At 39.0% G+C, this 13,463-nt stretch overlaps 1 protein-coding gene across 1 annotated transcript in view; it reads left to right on the forward strand.

Moving 5' to 3' along the window:
* The window catches only part of LOC101864640 (ras-related protein Rab-21), a gene marked incomplete in the record, with an annotated part of 19,094 nt that extends 8,551 nt beyond the window's left edge, over positions 1-10,543 (forward strand). Inside the window, 3 exon segments of the mRNA XM_005104186.3 lie at positions 1,713-1,831; positions 2,970-3,058; positions 4,379-10,543. Coding sequence (XP_005104243.2) covers positions 1,713-1,831; positions 2,970-3,058; positions 4,379-4,512 — 342 coding nt within the window.
* Between the last annotated feature and the right edge of the window lie 2,920 nt (positions 10,544-13,463).

Here is a 13,463-nt window from a genome sequence, read left to right on the forward strand (position 1 = left end):
GTCTGTCTGTCTGTCTTTTTGTCTGTTTGTCTGTCTGTATGGCGTTTGTGTGGCGGAAAAAGAGAGAGAGAGAGAGAGAGAGAGAGAGAGAGAGAGAGAGAGAGAGAGAGAGAGAGAGAGAGAGAGGGGCGTGTCATCAGATCGACAAATTGGACGTAACTACACATAATTTAGTTTTACGGCGCTCAACTTCTTCGACTGTCAAGGCACCCCAGACATAGCGGGTCACAACAGAGTGACAAACATACAAAATGAAGTAGAGGGAAAATGACGATGTTAAGGATGAGGAAAGAAAAAATATCAGTTCCCCCTATGTTGTTCCTTATTGTGTTGCAAGTGCCGTAAAACAAAACCCCCTCCAGACGTGAGACTCGCGGTGTGTCCAGCTATGTCAGGGAAATGATGACTCGCTGGTGACCCGAAAATCTGGGATGTCCATTTTGGCGCAGTGCCAGAATCTGAGAGAATGGGGTTTTGGAATATCTTCAGCGATGTGTCGGCACTTCTGAGCCGATCTATTTGCTGTGACAACATCCCCAGATTTTTGCTGGAACCCAACCAAAGACGCACACAGCTCCACAAATCTGCTCTGGACGTTCCCAGAGAGAAACTAGTGGCAGGGCCAAAGGAGGAGATAAGATCGCTCTTTATTGCCCAGACATTGGCACACTGGTGGGATGTTTCAACACACTCCCATCCAATCATCCACACACACACACACACACACACACACACACTGGTGGGATGTTTTAACACACTCCCGTCCAATCATACACACACACACACACACACACACACACACACACGCGCGCACACATCCACACAAGAATACACACATTCTCTATTCCACACACACACACATATACACATATACACACACTATTATGCTCACACTCACAAACAGACCTACAGACACACACATATAACAAAATCAAAGACTCGTTAACCACAATAAGGTTTAAGCTCAATATGATAGAATCAGTCAGTACTTTCGGTAACATAAGATCTACATTCATGTTATGAGCTCATCCCTCTATTGAGTTATTTCTCTTTCTACTCCTCTCTCTCTCCCTGTCTCTCTCTCCCTGTCTCTCTCCCCCTGTCTCTCTCTCCCTGTCTCTCTCTCCCTGTCTCTGTCTCACTCTGTATCGCTCATTCACTTCTTCTATCTCGCCTCACCCCCCTTCTCTCTCTTCACCTCTCTCTTTCTCTCCACCTCACCCCCCCCCTCTCTCTCTCTCTCTCTCTCTCTCTCTCTCTCTCTCTCTCTCTCTCTCTCTCTCCCTCTCCCTCTCCCTCTCCCTCTGACACAGATGCAGCCACCACTCATTTGGGTAACAAATTATCACAGTGGAAAGTGCTTCTTCAACTAATTTATTTCTTCTCTATATGCACGTGTGGTAGATATTTACTTTTTTGTTGTTGTCATTTCTACTTTCTGTCTTTAATTTCTCTTTGTTCAAGGAACAGACAATTTCTTGGTCATAGAAATGACCTATTTGATCTTTAAACTCGAAACAAAATAATGTCCCAGTCCCAATATTTCTTTTAGCCGTCAGTTTGTTTATGATGATGAAGACATCCCAATATTTCCTTTAGCTATTTAGTTTGGTTCTGATGACTTTTCTCTCTTGTTGTAATCGTCAGGGACTCCCTGGTGTTTAGCTCTTGTTCAGAATGTTTCAGCTATGTGTGATGTTTTTCTTCCTCAGGTCAAGAACTGGGTTAAAGAGTTGAGAAGAATGTTGGGTCAGGAAGTGTGTTTGTGTATAGCTGGAAACAAGACAGACTTGGAGAAAAGTCGACATGTCACCGTTGAAGAAGCAGAAGCGTAAGTTGGATAGTGTTGATGAAGCTCAGGTGTTTGTGTCATTGAGTTGTTGTGTTCTTCAATATTGACCTTTTGCTTAACTCACTCAACCCTAAGCCTACACTTCTGGCTTGTTAGCTCTCCTTAGAGATTTTTATCCCTTTTTGAAAAATTGAAAAAAAATGCTAAATTCTTAACATATCCTACCCAAATTTGGTACACATTTCAATCAAACCTTTATTTGTGTGTTTTGAAACTTTGAAGGCAATATTTGTCAGTTTTTATGCAGTACTCTGTGGAAAAAGGTCTATATACAGAGTCGAAAGGTAAATAAAAAATGAAGAAAGGAAGTGCGTTCAAATTTCGCACCCCCACACATGGTTCACGAATTTAGCTTTCTTTGTTCTAAATTTGGGCTTGCCCTTCTGGTCATAGTCTGTTTCAAATGAAAAATAGTTACTCTTCCAATTAGGCTTTAGTTTGCTTCACACAAAAGTGGTGTTTTCTGTCACGGGAGCGAAATTTTCCATACCGTACCGCTACTGTAGGCGTCAGGGTTAGAGCGTTGCGCACGCATACTGATATTATCAGCGTTAGGGCTGGGTGAGTTAAGTACATCCTACAGCTCTGAATGAAAGTTCCAGTTACAGTGTCTTTTCCTCATTGGATTGTTATTTGAAGAAAAAGTGAGGCTAGCGTAATGCTCTTTTTTTTTCTTGTTGAGCTGATGTACTCAGAGAACTATGGTCTCATTTGGGTACATTTGTCTTAGTAATTGGATTTTTTTAACCTTTTATGGTTAGACTAAAAAATGTTTGATTAAACACAATTTAAAGATTGATGAAATGGTTATGTGGATCATGTTTATGATACAAAAAAAGTTTAAAATGCTGTGCTTTGTTCTGTGTAAAAATCTGAGTAGGAAGGATTTTCAGCATGATTGTTCAGTTACATTTGCATTACCTGTTTGCAGTTTTATTGTAGAGTTTTTTAGAATCTGGTTTCTTTAGGATCCCAGTCTTCAACCCATACAAAGACAGTATGTATGATAATTAAATGGTATTAGGGTCTATCAACAGTATGAATGTTGTGGGTTTTTGTTGTTTGTTTTTTTCTTTTGAAAGCTCTGAGCCAGTAACGCCTTTCCTTTTTCTTTCAGGTATGCTGCCTCGGTTGGAGCAAAACATTTTCACACATCAGCAAAGTTGAACAGGGGCATAGAAGAGTTGTTTTTAGACTTGAGCAAAAGTAGGTCATGTTTCTCCTTTATTTGGACTGTCCAGGGTATCTGTTTATAGGTTGGGGGGGGGGGGGTGCCATTTGTGTTCGTTGTGACCTTTCATTTTATATCTGATTGCTGTGTCTGTAGATTTGTTTTCTACCTCTTTTAATGAGGGGTGATGCTTGAACAGGTTGGGGTCTCCCGTTGTTTTAGTAAACAATATGCTTGGTCATTTTGTCTCCTTCATGAGCACAATTAGTAACTTTGATACTGGTTGAGATCAATAAAATTTTAGTATCAATTTTTTCCTTGCAATAGGAATGATTTGTGTGGGTTGTTTGCAGGTGCTCTGGTGTGGTTTGCTTCTTCTTTCCTAACAAACATCTGTCGTCCTTATTTCTCCTCCTTTTTTGTGTTTGTTACTCTCTTGTAACACCTCTAATCTTCAGCACTTATATGACCTTATTGTGTTACAAGTACCGTAAAACACTTACTAAAAGCAGAATGATTTGTTGTCAGTGAAGTTGAAATGTAATATCAACTCTGATACATCATATCTGTCTTTTTCCTTTCTTTCTTTTTCAGCTAGTGAGTAGATGGTTGCTGGACACTCTTGTGTGGACTGTGCCTTGTGCTCTTAGTGTTGCCTTTTGTCCAATTCTGTTTTAAACAAAATGCAGCTTTATTTTGCTAACTCACTGTACGCTACGACAACTCCAGCTAAATTAATCTTTCAATCCAGCTGTCATGTTTTGTTTGTGTCAGTATAGTGTTAAACCGTACCGAAATGAGACTGTTTCTGTCTTCTTATAGTTTGGTACCATTTATATTGGTCCTGTTTTGTTTCTGTCTGTATGTTGTCATTTCTCGATATGGCAATGAATCAGTAGGCCTAGATCAAGGCCTATCGAGTGTTTGCTCAGACACTACTGTTCAACCAGCATATCATTAGGTCTGGCTTGTTGGGCAGCCACTTCTTGTCTACGAATTGCGGACACATCAGCGCCTGATATTCTGAACTCTGGGTGATCAGCAATGCATCTTGGATGCATAGCGGACGGTACTAGTGAATCATTTGACCTACTCCTCGGAAGCGGTCCGCTGATTTTTTAGAGCGCCCTTTGCACTCGTGGAAAACGAATTAATATTGGGCACTCGGTATGCTACTCCGCTAGTGCTGTCTATTGTGGATGTGATGTGAGGAGCCCTCACATGTTAACTGACTTTACATTGTCAATAGGTGCATTAAATTCATATCATTTCCAATTACCTTGAAATGTGAATGGGATATATATGTGTTATATCTGCCTTTCTTAATTTGTACTCTCTTTATTCCATTCTTGCAGGCATGATTGAGAAAGCGGAGACAACAAGCACGTTGAAAGGAGGAAGACCTGGGAGCACCAACAGAAAGAGTGCGGTCTTAGTGGTGGACGATTCCACGGAGCAACCTCCACAGAAGTCAGGCTGCTGCGGCTAGATCATTTTACACGCTACACCACAGTCCACGGTTGTCACTGTCATTGTCTGGCCTTACTATTTATAATCATATGTGTGTGAAGGATCATGCTGCAATGTGATAATGAGTGAGAAGATGATGAAGTCTTTATTTTTACAACTGAGAAAAGGGAGGAACATTTCCAATAGCTCTGGGTGGATGGTCGGACAGGTCTTCAGCCTATTTTTTTATTTTTTATTTTCTCTAACTTTCAGGGAGAATTTCAATGTTCAAAGATAAATCATTCTTGGTTGTAATTAAGACTGAAAAAGAACCTGGTGTACTATAAGGACTAAATGTTAAAAAGGGAGTCTTTCTATTAATAATAAATGTGTTTTGGAAGTACAGCTAAAATACTCCTTATTGCGAGTTTGACAGTAGGAGGAGGGGCTGTTCCGTCTTCTCTGATGATAGTGTTTGTACTGAATCGGTCGTCATCTCGTGTCCTGTGATGATAATGTGTGTGTGGCTGATTGAGCCGCTGCATGCCGGAAAGTGCTGGTTGCTGTGGGGGGAGGAATGAATATTCTGCACTCTCACATCACTTCTGATGCTGCGTATATATGCCTTTGTTGCTTCTTCTTTTTCTTTCATCCTGAGATTTGTTTTGAGTTCCTGTTTCCATTAGCACTGATATTTGGTTGTCTGTTCCCAGGTTGTTAAATTGATCTCAGATGAAGTCGTTTCTGTCTTGTAGGATTTTGGGTCTTAGTTTTGCCTCTTTTTTTTCCTTTTTGTATTCTTCAAATCTTGATGGATTGGTCTATTGGTATTTTCCCATCCCCATGGTCCAGTATACAGTACCCTAGGAACTCCTGATGTTGCCAATATCCGTGCTGTTAAATCTTTTCTGGCCATGTTTTTAAAAAACTGAACCTAAGACATCTCCCGTGTAAGCTGTTGAGCTTTTTCTCCCGATGTGGATAGGCATTTGTGGGCAAAGTCACAGGTTTTATAAACATCAATGATATTAACATTAGTCTGTACAGAAAGCAACCATTTAGTTGTGTACTGGAATGTCAGTTTTGAAAAATGAGCCCGGCTTGTTGTGTGTGGGTACTTAAGATTTGTTTGTATTTCAAATCTCTGATTGGAATAACATACCTTTTCCAACCATTTTTTCCCTCTCTGAGATATGTCTGATACTTGTACTCTACAGACTGATTACCTGACCCTCTCTTTTGTCTTGGAAACAACAGTTCCTAATGAATGGCATAATAAACCCGTACCACAGCATGACTTGAAATTGTTAAAAGTTCAGATGTACAGTATTTTGTCTATAACCTGAAACTTGAAATGTTCTCTGAATTAATAACCACTCTTTACAGAGGCACTGACTTGATAAAAATTCTTTTTTTTTCATTTATTGTACTTTGAGTCTTAAATTTTGTATTTGCACATCGAAGCTTTGACCTCTGTTTTGGGTTTCACAGGGTTTGTTGGTTAATTTCTACTGATCTTTTTGTTTGGAACATGGACTGTATTTGTCTTGAAATGAAGAAAGCCTTTAAAAAAGGTTTTAAGTGACTTTCATTAACGTCTTTAGCATGCTTATTAATGTTTGTATCGCAATTTATTTTCAGATGTGTTTTGGATTTTCTGTTTCGCAAAATTTCCTTGCCATGTTCAAACCCAAAAAGTTACCTGCATTTAAAACAAAGGAAACTAGTTTTGTTCCGAAACAGGATTGTTTAGAAATATGAATTGAAGCGTGCTGTGGCAGGTCATTACTTTCCTTTCAGCCATGCTTGCTTTAACTCTTTGAAGATGCGTCAGCGGGGGGGGGGGGGAACCTACCATTGTCGTCGTGTCAGCGGATAATCCCCTGACAATTTTGAACGCGTTAATTTGCTAAACTAGTGATCTAAGGTGGCAACCCTATATCATTGAAAGGCTTGTCCAAAGCCGTAAAATTTGGTTGATTCCCTCTATTTGCTTTCGAATTAGGATAGCTTTGCGTGGCGTTTGTTTTAGGCCCATTGTTTCGCACAAAATGTCGCAGTTTTTATCAAAATTAGCGAGCTCCAGGCGACGTGGTTTGATGGGGACCGAAGAAGTTTTGGGGTTGTTTATGGATGTTGGCAGTGATGAGGAGTTAGATTTAGAGTTAAAAGAAGAACGTTAAGATGATTATGATGATGAATCTGTACCATTGGTTGGTAGATCTACCTGACCCCAAGTCTTGTCCAAAAAATGTTTCTTTTGAGGGCAACTATACTGATCTTGCAACCTTGATCAAGGTAAGACTGGCATTGTGAATGTATGATTGATTGGTACTGGAGAAAAATAGAGAAATTCCTCTTTTTAGTGGTGTAAGTGTGATTTTTGTACTGTTGATAGGAAAAAAATGGTGACCTGGTAAAAAAAAGGGCAAAAGTATCGAGAAAGGGAAAGTGGGTGCGTCTTCAAAGAGTTAAAAACAAGCTGCAGATTTGTCAGGCGGGGATCTCTGCTACTTGTAAGGGGCAGGTTTTCTTTTTAGCTCTGTTTTTGTCTCAGCATTTTTTTTGTCATTCTCTTTTTGTTTTTGTTGTGTATTTCATTTGTTTTTATTTTTTTCTCAAGTTGTTCCTGCTTTCCTTTTTGCTTCAAATTGCTCATTGGTATGGAATGTTTTGTGTTTACTTCGTATTTGTGCTGTGTTTTGATGAAGGGTTAAAGTGACTGAGTTTTTTTTTAGCTCAGAGCTATAAATCTGAAAAGTATGCTATTTGGAGATCAAAGAGGTTTTTGGATTTTTTTTTCTTGGGTGGTTGTCTAATGTTGAAATTTTCGTTGTTGTTTTTTTCTAAAACCAAGATACATTTTTTAAAAACTCATGGTTAAGAATATGATTCTGGTACATGTCATTCCTCAAGCTGAGAATGAGTTGTGTTTTTTTTGGTGTATGAATTTGGAGAGAATGCCATAACTCTTGAAGTATTTTCTATTGTCTTACACCAAGGTGATCTTTTTTCCAGGGGCCTTAGCATGTCCATGGAAAAGGCTCAGGTTCTTTATGCCTGTGGTCTAATGGTAGATGAGTTTGGGCTCTTTGCCTTTTGAATTTAAACATAAAATGTTCGTAGGTCCCGTGTACTTATTGTATTTTACAGACTATAGGGATTGAAAGTCAAAGGTTGGCTTCACACAATGAAATTTTTTAATAATCGTCTCTTAAAATGGAAGAAATACATGTAATTAAAGGATTTTGAAGACAACTGAAAACTACCAGAGACTGAAATTCAGCGGACCCCGTGTTTTAGTATTTGCAAATCGTCTTTAGGCTGTGTGAATATTAAAGTTAACCGAGGACGCTTTTATACGTTCTGATATATCTTGGTTATTATTTTAGATAAATGTGAAATGAGGGAACTTTTTGTAGTCATTCCCGAGGTATGCAAGAGGTGCTGTTTGTTGTTTGCTTACTGCAATGATTGTCTGTGTGAAAACCAAGTTCACAAGTTATTATCTGTTGCCTTGAATCCTACTGTGTTGTTTGTGATGTTGTAGTATTGTACAGATGTATGCATCCGAATTATTGCAGAATTCCCTTAGAACAGAATAAATGAATGAATGTGTATGCATTGATTTGTGATTGGATAATTTCATTTCACTGGCTTGGAGTATATCTGGTGTGTGTGTGAGTGTGTGTAAGTGTGTACACACATTGTATTCTGCCCTTTCATAACACTTTTTGGTTTATTTATTTTGTTTAGGATTTTTATTATATATTTTGAAAATATAGCTGTATCTGATAAGCTTAAGAAATGTAAAATCATCCACTAAAGCTTGGTTTATATATATTAAGTTTCGTGATATTCTAAAAGAGGAAAAGATTGATGGTAGACCCATAAACTCACATCAATATGAATAATAGCCCTGCCCTATTCAGAAATAAATGCGGAATCACTTGGATTTTGCTTCCTTCTTTTGTGCATTTTTAAAGCCATTTCTTTTTTTTTCCATGAATACCAGAGCTTCACTGCCATCCTGAGTCAGAGCATTTGTGCTTTTTACCTGTGAGTCAAAAGCTTTTATGTATGAATTTTCTCCAGAAACCTGCACTTTTCTTTGAATGTGATCATAATTTTGAATAAGCTGACTTAAAAGAATCTTGCTTCTGAATATCAACCCTGTTTGTTATGATGGATGCAGCACCCTCTTTTTCTGTACAGTATGTCCATGAAGTTTTGGTGAGTTTGTTAGAAAACTGGGATTGACTGATGATTATTCCTCAATATTACAGGTGATACTTTCAAAGTAGTTTGTTAATGGGAGAGATGAGGGAAATGTGTGTTGTTTGTGGCACATTTTATAAGAAAAAGAAATTTTGGTTTTTGCAGGCAGCTTTCTTAGTTTTGTGACTATTAATTTGGACTATCAGCATCTATGGATGAGTATTTTATTTTGATGCAAATATTTTTTAGGATGACAAAACAGCTGAAAAATGAATTGTTCAACACTTGTAGATTTTACTTTTTTTTAAAAAGATGAGTAAATATGACAGCTAAGCAGGTATAAAAATGTGTTGTATTATTTACTATATGCATCTTGTGGCCTTACCTTTTTCTGGGAGTGACAGATAATTTGCTACTGAAAGTACGTCAGTTTGTCAAAAAATTGTTTCACAAATGCTGTGCCTCTTCATAATCATATTGGCATTTACTGGCACCTCTGGTGTAATGACTCTAAGGCTCCTCCTTTCCATTACAATCAGACTACGTGAATTCGATTTTTGTTGGGGAAGGGGGGGGGGGGTTAGAGGTTTATTTGGATACATACATCTGTCCGTCTTCTGGAATGATATATCGTGTTACACGCAGGTTAGCCCACTAATGGGTAGGGTCGAAGGGTCTCGCCTCGTGGATAATCCAAATTGTGACTATCTGGGTGAAATACATGTGCATTAATAGTCATTTGTTTGTGTTTGGTATCACGTAAGCCTGCCTGTGGCGAGGACATACACTTTGCTGGCTGCTCAATTTCTCCATGTTTTTTGAGAGATGACCATGCAACTTGTGAGTGACCAGGTGGTGAGGGGAATACAGCTGCCCTTTGCCGCCGATTTCTGAAACTTAAAAGACCCCAGCTCAAAGCCACCAGCGAATGTGTAGACTGTTGAAATTATGCTTTGTGTGCAGGGCTTTTCTTTTAAAGCAAAGGATGTTTTTTTTAACTATGTACTCTAAAGAGTGAGTAAGGTTAACCAGCAACGTGGGTCATGTCATGGTTTGTCATGAGTTTGCAAGGTTTGTCATGAGTTTGCAAGGTTTGTCATGAGTTTGCATTTGTTGTAAGTTAGGGGTGTTTTGATTTCGAATTTATAAAAAAATCATTACAGTCAGTATGGCATGTTTTGAAACTGTATTTTTCTCAAAACAATGGTTTCTGTCCCTCTTTACCTTATGTATTGTGCGTGTTTGTGATGTAAATGTGCTGCTTTATTCTCAGTCCAACAGGCTCCAGAAATTTTACTTGTGTTTAAATGGCACCCATAGTGTATGTTTTTCTGGTAATAATATATGTAGTATCCTTTCATATCTTATTTCCTTTTTTGTGTGTGTTTCTTTGTGTGTTGGCTGAATTTGTTTGTTTGTTTGTTTGTTTTTTCTTAATGATTGATTTTGATTTATTTCTTTTAATTATAAACTGAACACAAGGGAATTTGTGTGTGTCTGGGTCACTTGTACCAGTGACCATTTTGTTCCTGAAAAAATCTTTCAATTCCAGATTCTCATGCTATTGATATGACAAAAACAGCAATTTCATTCACTGTTTTGAAACATTTTTTTAAAAGCTTAATGTACGTTTATATTATGTATGCATGTTGACTTCTGTGTATATATTATCTTCCTTTTTGGACTGGCTGAGCAGAATGGTTCTGGAGTAGTTGTGGTGTTCTTGGGTGTGTACTTGATGAAATAATTATTGCTCGTTTATTAAAAGAATTTGAAGAGAAAAACGGTAACTTTAATGTAGAAATTATTTGTTTCATGCCACTGCAAACAAAATAACAACCTTGAGACATTAATCACTCCTTTGACACTTGTTTGTGAAATTGTTGTATGAAAAGTTGTTTTTGTTGTCTAGTCTCTACAGGGTTTTTTGGTTGTTGTTTTGTTGTTTTTTTTGTTTTGTATTCTATTCTATCCTTCCATCTAATAATTCTTATGCTATCATCTATTTCATCCTGCCAGGTGTGAGTGGTTTCTATCTCTCAGTGTGTGGGTGGTAGGCAGGTGCTCTGGTGTGGTTTGCTTCTTCTTTCCTATCAAACATCTATTGTCTTTTTATCTCCCCTCCCCCTTATTTTATGTTTGTTACTCTCTTGTAACACCTCTAATCTTCGGCACTTATATGATCTTATTGTGTTGCAAGTGCCGTAATACTCTTACTAAAACTAAACTCTGTGTGTAGTCAACTCTACTCCTTAAGCTTCTTTTTTTTTTCGATATGGGTGGTTTGTTGGCTGAAGCTCTGGTGTGGCTTTCTCCCTCTTTCCTATCAAATATCTGCTCTCCCTTTCTCTCTTTCTTTCTTCTTTTCTTTGTATGTAGTTCTCTATTGACACATCTTCTCTTTAGCATTTATATGACCTGTTTGTTGTAAGTGGTGTAAAACTTACTTAAGCTAAAAAAAGAAACTTATAGCTACAGGCGTCACCATTCATGCCTGACAATATGTGTCACAGCGCGGTGGAATCGGGAGCTTGTAAATTCTTGGGCATGTGGAGTACTTGTCATCATCTTAAACTTAAAGCTTGGCCATTGATCTTACGTTCGATGATAGAAATACCCATCTATTTTGACTAGAAGTAGAAGTTGAAATATATTAGGTTAAAGGAGGTGGGGGTTGCTTAGTTTCAGATGTGAAATTACGAGAAAATAGTCGCCAAACTTTGGTTACTTCCAAAGCTTAAGAGTCCTTGAAAACTGCAAAATCAAAATTATTTGTAATGAAATCAACATTTTTCCAGTATAAACGACACAGAAACGTGCTTTTGAATGGGCCTGAAAGGTGTTGAGTCAAAAAGAAAAATTTCGAAAAAAATTGCCAAATGGACGGAAAAGGGTTGTTATTCCGTTTCATTATTTTGATGTGCGCCTGATTTCACCATGGTGTTTCACATATCACTGTAAGGTAGACGTCAAAACAAGAAGCCTTTCATCACAAAATTCTTCCCGTTTTCCTGAAAGGAATTCAAATCCCTGGAAACCCCCCGTCCTTATTCTTATACACTGCTAAGTCCTTAACACGAATTCTATTTGACTTGAAGAAATTCTCTGAAGTTTGTGTAATCAGGGTTTTACTATTTTATGTAGAGGTTATGCTGGTTGACCCTGAGGCTGAACTTGACAACATTTGGTTGTTGGTATGTATGTTCTACTGCGTGTGCGTGCCAGGGTATGTGGTATTAGACTGATAGCTAGACTAGTTAGGCACTTCTGTGGACTGGGGCTTAGTTGGTATCATGCTGGGCTTCGGAGTGTATGTCCCTGGTTTGAATCCGAGACTGTGTCTTAAACTTGATTTGCGACATAGAATAGATGATGATAATAATAATACAACAATAGTTCATCTGACTATGACCAATGCTTCTGCTGCTTGAGTTTGGGTTTGAGAAAACTGAAGCACAACGACACAATAACAGTCGTAAAATGCAGGGAAGAAGAAAGACAGACAAACAGAAACAGCAGACGGAAAAAAAAGAAGTAGGACCTATCAGTGGCATCCTGGAACCGCCCGCAGTGCGTCTGTAGAAGCAATAAATGGTCGCTTTTAAGGACAAGCGGGGCTAGCCCAGATTTCGGGGGTTTCCAGAAATCTTGACCTACACCAAAAGTGGGCGTTACCTTACCTGTAGGAGAAGTTTGGTTTCATTGGTGTGTATGTTTGTTTGGTTATGGAGAACACTATCCTTGTCTTTTAAAGAAGCTGAATAAGGGGCAAAAACTTTACGTTCGATTTACTCAAAACGGCATTTTTCGGGATAGCCCCCTTGTGCTTAAAAGCGGGACCAAATATGTTATTAATTCTTAAAGTCAAAGAAATAGAAGCAGTATGTTTAAGACGACTGTGGCTTCTGCTATGGTTAATGAGGTCAATTCTGACTGAAGAATTACTTAATGAGAACTAGTGGAAACTCGCCCAAGCTGAGATCGTACCTAACCTACACTATACGAAATCGCGCCAGCTGACTACCACCCAGATCCGCCCTGTTGAGCCTACAAAGAGGAAGACAAGTCATTGATGATTGGACCACGTATTCCTGAAATGCCCTGCCGACTATCATGCCAAACACGTCTGTTGGGTCATTTCAATGATCCACGATCAGCACTTTTCAAGGACCCCCGAGTGAGTACTGAGTTTCTCCGTGCCGTCGTAATGGCTGACCACTTATGATGCCAGAGAGAGAGAGAGAGAGAGAGAGAGAGAGAGAGAGAGAGAGAGAGAGAGAGAGAGAGAGAGAGGAGGGGGGGGGAGAGAAATGGTGAAATGGTATGGGTTTAACGTCCCTATCAGCACTATTAGGTTATTTAAGAGGCGGGGCCTCCTAGTTTAACGTCCGTCTCCGAAAGGACCGAGCCAAATGGGAAATTCATGTAAAGTGTCTTTCCCAAGGACACAACGTCGAACCTCCAAACCCGCAATCTCACGATTACGAGTCTGGTAGCCTAACCACTAGGCTACCGACACCCCGGGGAGAGAGAGAGAGAGAGAGAGATAGAGAGATAGAGAGAGAGAGAGACAGAGAGAGAGAGAGAGAGAGAGAATTTGAAGACATTATGATAATATGTATGGCATACTCCTACTGATACTGATACCTGGGTTGGCATCATGCTAGACTAAGATGCAGATCGACCGTGAGTGAAATCCCCTACCGGGTATTCTTGGACATTGGTTTGGTTTGGGCTTTCAATGCTCTCTGCTGGTTTCTGTGGTGTAGCGGT

The sequence above is a fragment of the Aplysia californica genome, unplaced genomic scaffold, assembly GCF_000002075.1.
Source record: "Aplysia californica isolate F4 #8 unplaced genomic scaffold, AplCal3.0 scaffold00408, whole genome shotgun sequence".
Classification (NCBI taxonomy): Eukaryota; Metazoa; Mollusca; class Gastropoda; order Aplysiida; family Aplysiidae; genus Aplysia; species Aplysia californica.